The sequence below is a fragment of the Nelusetta ayraudi genome, unplaced genomic scaffold (genome assembly GCF_046127955.1).
Source record: "Nelusetta ayraudi isolate G7.1 ecotype Tasmania unplaced genomic scaffold, CSIRO-AGI_Nayr_v1 ptg000026l, whole genome shotgun sequence".
In the NCBI taxonomy this organism is placed as follows: domain Eukaryota; kingdom Metazoa; phylum Chordata; class Actinopteri; order Tetraodontiformes; family Monacanthidae; genus Nelusetta; species Nelusetta ayraudi.
The window spans coordinates 3,383,260-3,397,500 of NW_027466076.1; the positions used below are offsets into that span (position 1 = coordinate 3,383,260).

Here is a 14,241-nt window from a genome sequence, read left to right on the forward strand (position 1 = left end):
GGAATTATCCACGCCGTAATAACCTGCTGTCTGTCTGCGCGGTGCCAGACGACATGCTGATCAAATCCTCTTTACGCACAGTCAACAACACTTTAATATGTTTCATTTGCCTTTTTATGTCTATCTATTATCATCTCATTGTGCCAGTCTGGACTATTTGACTGTGAAATAACTATGAAACAAAAACAAAAGCCCTCTTTTGAGATTAAATGACTGTATCTACAAGTGAAGCAGGAAAGTTGTTATGCTCCTTTTTTTTTTTAATTTATATTTTAAAAATACAAAATTATATGAAATACAAGAACTAAGTTTACATTTGTAGGTACAAAGTCTCTGACGATGTCATGACAGCGCTCGGCTTTAAAGAAGCCCTGACAACGGACGGCCACCGGTGACCTGTGAAGGCGGCTCGGCTGGACTCCCGCTGACGGCCCATCAGGTTGGATTCATGCAGCAAATCTCCCCGATCAACCCTCTAATTCCAGCAGATGCCCTTTCACTGGAACCAAACCCAAAAAGCAGCGTTAATAAAAATATTAACGGGGCTTGGCAGGGGGAAAAATGGGTGATAATTCACAACATATGGGGATTATTAATATTATCGTTGCTGAGAAGTGGAGCAGCGTTCGCAGCAGGATGTCAGCAATACACATCATTTACCTGCAAACAGAACGCTGGTTATGTTAAAGGGACAATATATAGTGATAAAGGGACAATATATAATGATAAAAGGAATCTATAGAATAAAATGTGAATAATAATAATCATTCGGAGTGAATATTGACTGAATTTTAAACGATTTCATTGGCAGTGCTGTTTCAGGCCGGAGCAACAAACAAACATCTCTCGCAATTGGTTCTTTTTTTTTTTTAAATGACTAAACATTTATTTCAAAATAAAACAAACAAATGATATTAGTAGCACCTGGGAGCGCCACTGTGAGAATAAAAACAGATAAGTAAGTAAAACTGGAGTGTTTGACTCACAGTCAAGACAGAACCATGAAACACTTCAAATATAAATATTGCGTTTTCCTCAGGGTGGCTTTGTCACTCGCTTTAACCTGATGAGAGACAGACGACGGAAAAGTCCTCAAGTTCTTTGTGAGCAGAGAAAAAAAATCTTCTCTTTGGATGCAAATCTTCTGTTTCGATGAGATGAAGGCAGAAGTCTGAGAGACAGTATTCCTTTGTGTGTGTGTGTGTGAGTGCATGCGTGTTCTTGGCCAGGGCCGTCACCCAAACACCAACAGCAGGACGATGACGACCGAGTTGACGACGATCAGCGGAACTGTTCAGAGGGAGAGAGAGAGAGAGAGAGAGAGAGAGAGAAAAAACAATCTGATGAAGCTGAAGTTGCTTTAATATTTTAACTATAACAATACGAAGAAGCTTCCGGAGCCGCTACCTCTCATGACGGTGCGCACCGAGCGGATGAGGTTAAGGACCTGAGCTTTGACCCCAGGGTCGTCCCCGAAGCCTCCCACGCCCTGGTCGGCGCCCCAGCCGACTGCACAGGAAGTGGATCAGAACACACCAGACGACAGGAAGTTAGTGGGTTTACGACCGGCTCACAACATTTTTTCATTCTGAACATTTCGAATATACAATTCAACCCGTTTTCAATTTCTCGTACGTTGTTAAGCATCCAAAACCTCGCAGAAATAACGGGTTTAGCTCTCCGTTTGCGGCCTCCTGCTAAAACCCTGGTGACATTTGTGGCTAAGCTGCGAGAGGCGCCCTCTGTGACGTCACAACAGGCTGATTCGGGGTGAGACGTGTGTTTCAGCAAACATCATTTATTCACTTTTTTTTTGTTAAGAATCCAGCCTTGTTTGTTGAATTTGGTCTGGTTTAACAAGAGGGGGTCACATGATGAGGAAGCAATCCAACTAAAAATGACATTAGTGTTTACCATAAATAAGTAAAAAGAAAAAAAGAAAAAGAACAGATGAAAATAAAAACCCTTTGGGCAATGGGCGTGTCCGGAGCGACCACCGCTATGAAGACCACTCGAAGCTGGTCTGGAGCTGTTCGGTCACGTGACGCAGAGGTTATGACATGTATTTAAAGATCCTCCATGTCAACGATGATTTTAAGATTAAATTCAGCCCTGATGCGGGGGGGGGGAGGAGGATGCTGCAGCCGCCAGCCGCAGCAACAGCAGCTGCTCCAAGCAGCTAGCAGCTAGCCGCTTTCTGGTGTTTCTGCTGTTTGTTTGTTGTTGTGTTTGTGCAATCGCGTGTTGTTGTACTCACTCTTGCTGAGAAACCTCTCCTCGTGTAGCACTGCGATGGCGTTGGTGCAGAGGATGGCAGTCTGGATGAGGGAGTAGAGGGTGAACGCCATGCTGGCAACTTTTTCTTCTTCTACGCTCCCAATCCAGACCAGCCCCTGCGACTGCTTCAGAAGGAGGGGGGCTGATACCGGAAGCAGTCGGCGGATGTCGTTCTAAACTTCTGAACTGATTTATTTTTTAATTGTCTCCAGTACGACACTGTATTTGCCAGATTCATGTGTTTTCATCTAGTGACGTCTTTTAAATGTTGACTAGATTTTTTTTTTTTTTTTTTGTCGTTGTTGCGGTTTTTACAGTCGACGTTTCCGGGAAAACCGGATGCCGTAAACAGACAGCGGAAGTGGTGCGGCACATTCAATCTGTGGAATTATTTCGAACAATTTCGTTCATTGTGTTAATTGTATTTCAGTTGTAATGTATCTAATTATCTTAATATAATGTGTTTTTGAGAGTAATGCGATAATGTCAGTAGTGTTTGTGTGTGTGTGTGTGTGTGGGGGGGGGGGGATAATTCATGGCTAAAAAGAAAATTGATGTGAATAACCAAATCAACTTCCAACACAACCAGATGACCTGCAGTTTTCCCTCCATCATATGCACTCACTTTGCTCTATTTTTGTCACTCAGCCTACACACACAGCACAACAACCAACAACAACAGTTCAGAATCAGTGTCAGTCAAAGTGAGGGTCTGAACAACAGGGAACCGTTTGCACACTGATACTGTATAGACTTTTAATTTACACATAAATAGTAGAGAAACTACGAGAACATATCATTTAAATACATAAATCTGCATTGACAGTTTATCATGATAACAATTCTCTCATAAAGGACTTTCAGGTCTTTCATTCAGGCATTCTTTCATTCATTCACTCTCTGATGGACACTGGTTGATGTCTCTTTTTGTCGTTTGCTGACAGATACACACACACATACAGACCAATCATAATATAATAAATAATATTTCACAGTCAGAGCCTTCTGGCCCCAATAGCCTTTTCGAAATGAATAAACAAAAACACAATGTGGGTAATTTTTTTTTTTTTTTTTTGCACACTCTGTGATCATTTATCTACAACACTGAAACTGCTTCAGTCTTTTTCAGAGGGGGGGGGGGATCAGCAGTGAGCAGTGGTCACAGTTCAGTCGTCACACAGGTGGAATGTTGTGCTGATAAAAAAAAAAAAAAACATCCGCTCACTTTGAGTTTTTAACCCCTAAAATCTGTCGTCCTTCACTTCCCGTCCACTCTGTGTTCGCCCTCCAGGCTCCGCCCACTTCACTCGGGGATGAAACCATGTAGACCAGAATCTCTGCCGTCATTGGTGATCGAGGGGAGGAGCAACAATACAGATGTTTTTTGTTGTTTGTTTATTTTCTACCCATCCAGAAATTAACTGTTGATTTTTAGTGATTAAAAAAAGCTCTGTTGTGAAGGTGACCAGCTGGCAGTTTCTGGTTTCACCTCCTGGAACCTCGTTGGCCTCTTCTTCCTCTTCCTCTTCCTCTTCCTTCGTCTTCTTTTTTTCTTCTTCTGGAGTTTTGACAGACAGGAGAGAACTGGGACTCCTTCAGTCCAGACTGCTCTGTTTGTCCCAGTTCGGCCCAGTTTGGCCCAGTTTGGCCCAGTTTGGAGGAGGAAACACAACACGGTGCTGCAGCCAGGAGCCGTAAAGTGTCTGAAATGTATTTACAAACTGATGGAAGTCATATTTCTCTGTGTTTGTGTCCTTCCAGGCTTTACAGTTTTTAACTGTTCCTGTGAGGGATGAAAAAAATACATTTAAAAAAAAAATCCTTCCAGTCTTGATGTTTAGCCAAAACCAAACAGGTCAGATGATTGTAGTTGAGATTGTCTGTTGCTCACCTCCAGTTACTTGTTGATATGGGAGCTGATCTTCTCCTTGCGGATGATGTTTGCGTAGGGAATCTGAAAAAAAAAAAAAATGTGAGAGAGAAATGTTAGATTTCATTTTTTCTTTAAAAAAAACAAAACATTTTTCAATTAATGGTAGACTATTTTGGTTTTATTGCTGATGTTTAGAAGAAGTGATGGCGAACATACTGCTTTGAGGACGTGCTTGTTGTTTTTTATGCCTCTGACAAAATATAATCCATTAAAATTGATAATAAATGAAAATGATTTTGAACTTCAACAAACTGAATTAATGCAGATTAGACGATGAAACACTTCATCTCTGTTTTTTGTAAACAACCTCAGTCAAAAAAAAAATGAAAAAAGAATTCGGAAAAATAATAAAAGAAGAAGCGCACAGCAATCTGAAACTGCAAAAAAAAAGAATTCTGAATGTCTTTGCAAAATTAATGTGTCGTCACTTTCTGACGGATCCATCTGCTGCTCGTGTGTGTGTATGTGCATGTGCGCTCGCGTGTCAGCCCGTCTCGCCGGCTGATGGATGCGGACGGAAACGCGGCTGCGGTGAAGCAGCTCAGCCGTGAAAGTCGCGGCAGATGATTGGTTCCCCTGACGGACAAATAAACAGCGAGTCCATGCGACTCATTTCCTGTTTGAGTTCCGGACGCGTCCTCTGTCTTATTGGCAGCTGATGAATCATGCTCTCGCTGGGAACTCGTTTTTTTGTTTTTTGTTTTTTGTTTTTTAAATCATATTTGCTTTGTCGCTGAGAGGCCCCGCAGATTTGTTTTTTCATTATTATTATTATTTATTTTCCCCACAATGGAGCACTTTGCACCAAGATTGCACCATTATCCATCTTACCATCTGTAGCTGCTGAACCATCTCCTCTCTGTAGGCGAGCTCCCGTTTCATCTGGTCCTGGAAATTATCTGGAAATTAGCGCAGAGAGAAAGAGAGGAAAAAACAACCCACAATCAATCAATAATGACGAGACGGAGGAAGCGGCGGTAACACAACATCTGATGGTGTGTGTGTATGTGTGTGTGTCTGTGTGTGTGTGTGAGGACTCACGGAAGACGGGGAAGGGCGAGGTGCCCTTCAGGACATGGAACTCCTGCTCCAGCCGCCTCCGGAAGTCGATCTGCTCCAGCAGGACCTTCTGCAGCTCCTCTGCAGAAGAAGAAGAAGAAGAAGAAGAAGAAGAAGAAGAAGAAGAAGTTAGCATGTTAGACCACCAAAGAAACATCACCATCATCATCATCATCATCATCATCATCATCATCATCATCATCAACAACAAACTGGTCTCCACCTTTCTCCATGTTCTCCACGTCCTTCTTCAGAGGCACCGGGGACGATGCGGCTCCTCGGCTCTGCTCACCTGCACACAGACCGAATGAGCAGCCCAGTTATTATCATTATGTTTGTTATATATTTATTTATCTATAAAAAAAAAAATCTAGATCGAGATATATATTTAGTTCTCACAGCAGATTAACCACTGCTAAAGCCTACATGGTAACAGTTTCCAACCCTACACCCGAAGCTGCATCAGCAGCAACAAGTCTCTCAAGCCCGGTAGGTAGATGATTGGTTGATTGATTAGTGGCCACGCCCCCTGACCCCACCTTCTAAACTTAACAAAACAAGAAAAAAAGAAAAAAAAAAACATGAACACGAAGTTCCGAGGCGGTCAAACTAACGTGGCGGGGATGCGGGCAGGAGCTGCCATCCCTTCTCGAGCCACTAGGTGTCAGTGTCTGTCCGCAGTACTTGCTGGCAGCCTCTCTCGACGGCTGATTTTTTTTATTTTTTTTTTTATCTCCGATTAAAACGACGCTGAAGAGCCGCGTGTTTCATTTTGGAAGCGCGGAACACAACAACTACGGCAACAGCTACGATAGCAAACATGTTGTGGCTTTTGAAATATAAAATATAGCGACGTGGGGGGAAAAAAAACAACAACTGTCAAACTTGATGTGAAAAAAACTTTAAATTTCACCGACAGGCTGAACTTAAAGCGTGTTGATTAAATGCCGATATTTTCTTCAACAACTAACTTGTTGCTGTGAGGCAACAAACATCTCCATCATCGCTTCCTTCTGCTGCTGCTGCTGCTGCTGCTGCTCGTGACAATGAGGCGTCCCGCGCCTTAAATGACGCGACGCGGCGCCTCCTCCTTCTCCTCCTCCTCCTCCTCCAGTCATCTCATATACCGGCTCCTTAAACGCCCCCCCGGCCCCCCTCACTTCCTCCCCCATCCCCTTCTTTTCTCTCCCCCTCATTTAGAGCCCCCACCCCTATCCACCTCCCCCATCCCCTCCTCCTCCTCCTCCTCCTCCTCTCTGTCTCATTTGACAAGCAAATTTGCAGACAGTGCCCGAGGATAACAACCTCGTTTGACAGTCAATTAACCGTGAATAGTCAAAGCCAAGGCGGTTTGCATTACATAAATGGAAAATTAGATTATTTTCTCTCTCTCTCTCTCTCTCTCTCTCTCTCTCTCTCTCTCTCTCTCTCTCTCTCTCTCTCTCTCTCTCTCTCTCAGCAGAAACAGAGGGAGAGTGTAAAGACAGTGGAGGGGTGTTGGGGGGGGCTCGGAGGAATCAGCCTTCTAATCACGTCGAGCTTCCCACCGCCCAGGGAGACGTTCGGCAATCAGGGGAAAGGTGGTCTCATTTAATTTGTTTCGTGTAATTTTTCCAAATACATTATACATTGTGCGCAGGGATCATTACGGCGTGTGTGTGCGGCGCGTGTGCGTCGCAGCGAGCACATCAAAATGTTGGCACAGATGTCATAAAGCACTTTTAATGTCTTGCTGACAGATATAAAAAGGCAATAAGCTGCGATCTTTTTCGGCTCCGTCTCCCCTTTTTTTTTCTTCTTTTTTTTTTTTGCTCGCGCGCCGAGGAACCAGAAAGAGAAGACGGAAATAAATAAATAAATAAATAAAATAAAATAAAACGAAAGAGGGAGAGGCAATTATGTCGTCGGCGATATGAGTCTGGGACGGATGAGATTGCAGCGATCTGATGTTTTCTTGCTGAACTGTAACGGCCCCCCGAAGAGTCGCGATTCGGCTCTGATTCGGCTCAGCAGCAGCAGCAGCGGCGGCGGCGGCGGCGGCAGCAGCAATCTGAGCTCGCTGACAACAGATGCCATCACACTGCAAAACCTACACACTCAAAACTCTATTAGTTTAGATTATGGTGTTTTTAAACTGTTTATTCTGTCAAAATAAACCAAAACTTTAAAATCCCTGCTGGGAAATGAATAAACGGTAAGACAATAATATGAAAAAAGGTAAAATTATTATTATTATTATTATTATTATTATTATTATTATTATTATGAGTTGTTGTTTCTTTACTTTTCATCTGTATAATTTTCCAAAGCTGCAATGATCAAGTGTAAAGGCCTCAGAGTCGACACAGCAGCCGGCGACCGTCGGGGTCAAAGTTCAACTTTGACCTCTTCAGGGAAGTGTAGAGATTTTTTTTTTTTATTCATTTATTCTTTCACAACGGCTGTGATGCGTTGCCGTTGAAATGTCCGGAAATTCTGATTCAAATTCCACAGTCACATTTTAACAATAATTCAGAAATCAAAAAACGTGTCTTTCTCAGGAGTTATGTTTTCATATTTATATTATTCTATATATGATATATGAGTTGTTTTACAGAGTGTTTCACTTGAAATTTTCACTTCTTCCGCTTCAGTGCACAGAATTGCTGATTTCCTGATTACCCTGGCAGAGGAAAATAAGGTGACACCATCTTTCCACATAGTGCTGACGGTGTCGACACCGACTGTAACTAAACCTGCCGTCTTTATTTTTCATTTTATTTCTCTCTCTTTCTTTATTGATCCATGCGGGGCCTTCTTACCTGAGCCTTCCCTCCAGTAGTCGGGCGCCGGCGTCTCGCTCTCGGCCGCCGCGAAGAAGCTGCTCTGCTCTTTGTTTTCATCTGCAGGAGGACAGACAGACAGACAGACAGACAGACAGACAGACAGACAGACAGGAAGAAGTTGGTCGTTATCGTTCCTCCTGCTCAAATGAAACGTCGCTGAGACGCAGTTCAGTCCGATGCTTCATGAAACGAGGAGGAGGCAGCGGAAATGGAGCCAAGAAAAACAGCTGATGCAGGAAGAGGAGGAGGAGGGAGGAGCTCAGCTGGTCGACTGGTCATCTGTTCACTGAATTTAGGCCCAAATAACGATGGATTCGAACTTGAGAAAATTAAAAGACAGGTCCCAGCTGAATTGATGTCAAATTTTAAAATTTGAATTGAATTTAAAAGAACATTAAAAAAAAAACTGGTCTCGATCTGGTTCAATGTTTAATGTTTGCTCAGCTGACGTGTCACCGTTACAATTAACCCCAAACCTGGTTCATCTTCCCCCAACAGCGACAATGACGACAAGGAGAAAAAACAAAATAAAACTGACATTTTTAATCAATCAATCAATGATTTTTTTTTCCCCCCCTCTGGCTCACCTGAGGTGCTGCTGGGGTCTTTGGCTGCGTAGGCAGGAAGTCCTTCGTCTCGGCTCTTGGGCACCTGCGAAACCAAACCGACGGCGTCAAAAACCCGGAAGAAAAAAAAGTCTGATTGCGACTGATTCAGCGGCCGCTCCGATTGGCTGCTGGGGGTGGGGGGTGGGATGGGGGTCCCAGTGGGGGTCGGGGCGGGCGGGTTAAAGATTTAGCGGCGCCCTAACAGGCCGGGGTGGCACACATTAGCCGGGATCAGTGCACGTACGTGCGTGTGTGTGTGTGTGTGTGTGTGATTGGGAGGGGCCAATCAATCTGTGTATGCAGATCGCAGTGGTGCCCATTTAAATAATAATTGGCCCTGACGCTGCCTGGGGGTGTGTGTGTGTGTGTGTGTGTGTGTGTGTGTGTGTGTGCAGAAGTTACTATATATATTTATATATATATGTATATATATATATATATATATATATATGTATATATATATATATATATATATATATACATATATATATATATGTATATATATAAATATACATATGTGTGTGTGTGTGTGTGTGTGTGTGTGTGTGTGTGTGTGTGTGTGTGCACTATATTACTATAACTCACAGTTTTGAAGCGCTGCAGTTCCTCCTCCCGGTGGTCTGGGGTGGCGCTAGAGAGCGGCAGGCCGGGGGAGGCCTGGCGGGGGAGGGGGTGTGAGGGCGAGGAGGAGGAGTCGGCATAGAAGCTCCTCCCCCTCGACTCCTCCCCCTCCCCTTCTTCCTCCTCCTGCTTGGAGGACTCCACGTCCACCTCCCCCTCCTCCTCCTCCTCCTCCTCCTCCTGCGGCTCCTCCTCCACTTCCTCCCCCGCCTCTTCCTCCTCCTCCTCCTCCTCCTCCTCCACCTCCACGCCCTCGTAGCTGCAGATGCTGCTGCCGCCGGGCGACAGGCGGTGGCGCCGCTCCGCCCTCCTCGCTGGCAGCTCGGCTCCGCCCCCCTCGGCGTCCTTGACCACAGGCCGGAAGGCGGAGCCGTAGCTCGGCCTCCGCCCGCCGTCCAGCAGCTTCAGCCAGCCCTGGGAGGTGAGGGGGCGGAGCTCCGGGGTGGGCGGGGCCAAACACTCGCCCTCGAACGACCCGGCCGCCGCCGCTGCCTCGCCGCCGCCGCCGCCGGGCTCCGACAGGTCCAGGAAGGCCTGGCGGAGTGCGGGGCTCTCGGCCAGTGAGGACGCCAGCGCGGCGCCCCCTGCTGGTGGCTGCAGGTAGGTGGGCAGTGGGAGGCCGCCGGCCGCCCGGGGGGGCCACAGCATGCAGAAGGGCGAGTAGAAGGCGTCCTTGCGTCCCGGCCACAGGAGACCTGAAAGCCCCGCCCCCTTGGGGCTGCTGCCGCCACCGCTGTCGTCGTTCTTCTTCTGCTGCTGCTGCGTCTGCTGCTGGCAGAGGCCGAAGGCAGGGAAGGCGTACGGCGAGGGGAAGAGCGACGCCGGCGGGAACTTGTGCAGCACGCCGCCGAAGCCCTTGCTGGGCACGGGGACAAGCGGGTAGCTGCGGGTCGCTGCCGGGTGGGGGTGTGGCAGTGGCAGCTGGTGGTGGGAGGGCAGTGGGGGCAGGTGGTGGTGGGGAAGGGGCTTGTGCGGCGACAGGCTCCGCCCCCCCGTCGCCTCCAGCTCGTCCAGCTCGTCCAGCTCGTAGCGGGCGCGCTTCTCCGCCGCCGCCAGGTGGTGGTGGTGGTGCGGCAGGTGGTGGTGGGGGAGGGGCACCGACAGCAGCGCCCCCTTGCCCGGAGCGGCGCCGACGCCCGCCCCGCCCACCGGGGGCAGCGCCCTCTTGCGGCTGCCGCCGTTGAACATGGCCTTGACGTCCTCCCAGGCGTAGAGCAGCTCCTCGGCCGGCTGCTTGTCGCTCAGCCGCAGGTGGCGCCGCCACGAGTTGAAGTTGGCGGCGTCGGGCTGCGTGTAGCGGGCGTCGGGCGTGCGGTGCGAGTGGAAGATGAACTTGTTGGGCGAGAAGTAGAGGCAGCAGAGGGCGCACTTGATGCACTTGGCCCGCGAGCTGTTGTAGCGCGCCGGCACGAAGCTGCCGCGGCAGCCCCAGGCGCAGGCGTGCGACACGTCGAAGGCGAAGTTGTCGGGCAGCTTGGGCGGCGAGCTCTCGCCCAGGAAGGACTTGCAGAGGCGCTCGGCCTCGCGCCGCGTGATCATGCCGCAGCGGCGCGACGACACGGGCATGGCGCCCGCCCGCCGCAGGATCTCCAGCTGCACGGGTGTGCACTGCACACAGGTGATGCCCAGCGCCACCCGCCGGTTGTGGATCTCATTGTAGCTGTACCTCTTGAGCAGCGTGTTGGAGATCTGCGCCAGGCAGAGGCGGTCCGTGCCCTCGATGACCAGCGAGACGATGGGGGCGCCGTAGAGCAGCACCTGGCCCACCTGGTTGGGCTTGAGGGGCGAGGAGGAGGAGGTGGCGGAGGAGGAGGTGCTGCTGGGGGTGGCGGTGGTGGCGAGTGGAGAGGACGAGGACGAGGACGAGGAAGAGGAGGTGGGAGAGGGGTGGAGGAGGAGGTGGTGGTGAGGCGGGCCGGGTCGGGGCGGGGTCAGCGGCTCGGCCTGGTAGGGGGCCGCTGGTGGTGGTGGAGGTGGAGGCGGTGGTGGTGGTCCGCTCAGGACCAGGTCACTGCTGGCGAGGAGGGGCTTGTCCATGGTCAGAGAGGAGGCCTGCAGGAGGAGGTGGAGGAGGCGGAGGAGTCAAACACCATCTTCATCAAATATGTTCATCATCTCGCAACACAAAATCTTCACCAACACACAAAATGTTTATTAAGACAAAATATCTTCATCATCGCAATATCTGGATGAACACACAAAATCTTCATCGACACATAAAGTTTGAACTGTGCCATCCTACTCAATATTGCATTGCAATTCTTTAAATGAAGGCATTGTTAATATTATTATTATTATTATTATTATTATTATTATTATTATCATTATTATTATTATTCGTTTGAATTTAAGTTCACTGAATGTTTTCATTTTTCCTCAACTCATTTTTTGTATTGTAAAACAACACCTAAAAAAAAATAAGACACATTTTGAAAATAAATATAATCTCAATTTTCTACATGAATTATCGCCCTTTAGAGAAAAATATCATAAATAATTTTTAAAAATCATAAAAATCAAATTAATTCTTCTCTCAGACCGCAGGTGAACTTCATACTGGTGGTTGAAATGAACACAGCGTGTCTTGCCGTCAGCGGACAGACACACAAAGATGTGAACACAACTTCTTCACAATGGAATTATGCTCAAAATAAAGATGGACAATCCGATATTAATTATACATTTCGTCATATTAATGGATCTTTTTTTTTTATTTTAAATAAACCACACAAATTAATTCCACTGTTTTTTGATTTCTAAAGAAAATTAATTTAACTTTGAACAACAACAAAAAAAGGATTTAACTTAATGGACGCATTCCAATTATATTTGTAGTTGATTTTTATCATTGATCACTTATTTACTCTTAGGTAAAATTACAAAAATACCAAAACGCACGTTTTCCTTTAAAATAAAAATGCTGCAGTGTCAATAAAGTATGGCACTCAATTATGACTGATATCATAACGCGATGCTTGTGTGCATTCTGGATTATTATTATTTCGTGTATTCTTATTTCGGGCAAAGCAGCCAATAAGAATTAAACCATTTTATGCGTCCGGTTATCGTGATGTCTCATGCACAATAATTGCGCATCTTTTGAGGGGAAAAGAAAGCATTTCGTTCATTTATTATTTCGTAAACTGAAAAACGCTGCAGCGGCGAACTGCAGAGAAAACAGCGGGAGTCACGTCTTCATTTTCAACTTATCGACGTGTTTTATGTTTTCGTCTCACTGTCAGAGAGACGCGTTCAAAAAACGACACGAAGCAGTTTTTCAGTGGTTTCGCAGGAAGATCACAATGATCGCGGCCAACACGTTAATCAAACGTTTTAAAAACGAAACTAGAAAAAAAATGTGCGCAACACGACCAGCTGCTTCATGTCTGAGTTCTGTCAGCTGAGTGTTTATTTCTAATGGCGGTTCTACGAGTCGGTTCTTTTCCAGAGTCATTTTTTCGCCTCTTTTCTCTCTTTCAGCGCCCCCCCCCCTCCACACACACACACACACACACACACACACACACACACACACACACACACACCTTCAGCAACATCTCAGCAACTTTGTCAAGACCGAGCGGATTCTTACCTCCGACCGCAGCACGCGCTCCCAAACCGACGACGATTCAATCAAAGGATCCAAAAATTCCAAAAAAACATAAAACTAAATAAAACTAAAACTAAAAAAAAAAGAAAAAAAGTATCCCGGTCACGAGCGGAAGAAGCGAGTCATTGGACAAGACTCTGAAAAAGGCATTTAAAAATAATAATTTAATAAATAAAATAAAATAAAAATAATTACGATCAATAAAAAACAGAAGTGAACGCGGTGTTTATTTACGGAACTTCAACGCGAACCGAGAGACGCGCACGTGGACGTGGGCTTCCGCCGTTGCACTGCGCGTGAGCTGTGAGTAAACTGCGGCGCTCGCGCGGCTTTATGCGCCGCTCCGGAGCCGCCACGCGCCAATCCCTAATCTCTCTCTCTCTCTCTCTCTCTCTCTCTCTCTCTCTCTCTCTCTCTCTCACTCCACCCCCCCCCCCCTCTCTCTCCCCCTCCCTCTCTCTCTCTCTTTAGGCCGAGCTCGACCTGCCTGACGTTTGATTGGCGTGCACGACGCACGAGCTCGTCCCGTGCACCGTCTCTCCGGACGCACGCACGAGAGGCATGGTGTGGGTGAGGGGGGTTCACGGACCAATAATCACACACACACACACACACACACACACACACGGGAGCAAGCGGTCAGTACTGACCTGGAGACTGGATCAGAAGAAGAAGAAGAAGAATATGATGATGATGATGATGATGATGATGATGATGATGATGATGATGGTCGGTTCTCCTGCTCTCATCAGACCGGCTTCTGGAGGGAGACATCCCGCCGGGCCGCCGTGGCCGGAGGAGGCAGCCTGCAGGCGGGCAGACATTCAGCTGATCAGCGGCAACCAGACCCGAGGCCGGAGACCCGGATATAGACTTCGCAATAAGAGGGGGGCAGAGGGGCCCTGCAGCTGAGGCTAATAATAATAATAATAATAATGATAATAATAATAATAATAATAATAATAATAATAATAATAATAATAATGAAAACGTTTGAATCTATTCAGCAAGAAACACAATTTTTGTAGTTTCATTTCAGGGAACCGAAAACCTGCAGAGGCTGGCAAGACACACACACACACACACACACACACACACACACACACACACACACACACACTCCAAGAGTTTTCTTGGAGTTGTGAGTCGTGTCATATATAGATTCGGGTGATTTTTTTTAAAAACATTTAATTTCAAATTTATTGGTCCACTTCTCTGGAGTTTTTTTGGAGTGTTATGTTTTTTTTTCTTTCCCTGACATCCCACCAGGTTCTTCCAGCAGTTGTGACGTCACAGCTGATCATGAAC

At 46.8% G+C, this 14,241-nt stretch overlaps 2 protein-coding genes across 2 annotated transcripts; both read right to left on the reverse strand.

Annotated features, from left to right (window-relative positions):
- Positions 1–268: 268 nt before the first annotated feature.
- On the reverse strand, positions 269–2,416 carry ier3ip1 (immediate early response 3 interacting protein 1). The gene is made up of 3 exons (XM_076029084.1): positions 2,258–2,416; positions 1,408–1,509; positions 269–1,290 (listed from the first exon to the last, which is right to left on the reverse strand). Exons 1-3 carry the CDS (start codon positions 2,346–2,348, stop codon positions 1,235–1,237), a joined length of 249 nt encoding a protein of 82 aa, XP_075885199.1. The 5' UTR covers positions 2,349–2,416; the 3' UTR covers positions 269–1,234.
- Positions 2,417–3,019: 603 nt separating this feature from the next.
- Positions 3,020–13,222, reverse strand: skor2 (SKI family transcriptional corepressor 2). The gene is made up of 9 exons (XM_076029118.1): positions 12,916–13,222; positions 9,288–11,375; positions 8,682–8,745; positions 8,071–8,151; positions 5,493–5,561; positions 5,252–5,350; positions 5,042–5,109; positions 4,169–4,231; positions 3,020–4,060 (listed from the first exon to the last, which is right to left on the reverse strand). Exons 2-8 carry the CDS (start codon positions 11,358–11,360, stop codon positions 4,175–4,177), a joined length of 2,511 nt encoding a protein of 836 aa, XP_075885233.1. The 5' UTR covers positions 11,361–11,375; positions 12,916–13,222; the 3' UTR covers positions 3,020–4,060; positions 4,169–4,174.
- Positions 13,223–14,241: the final 1,019 nt, after the last annotated feature.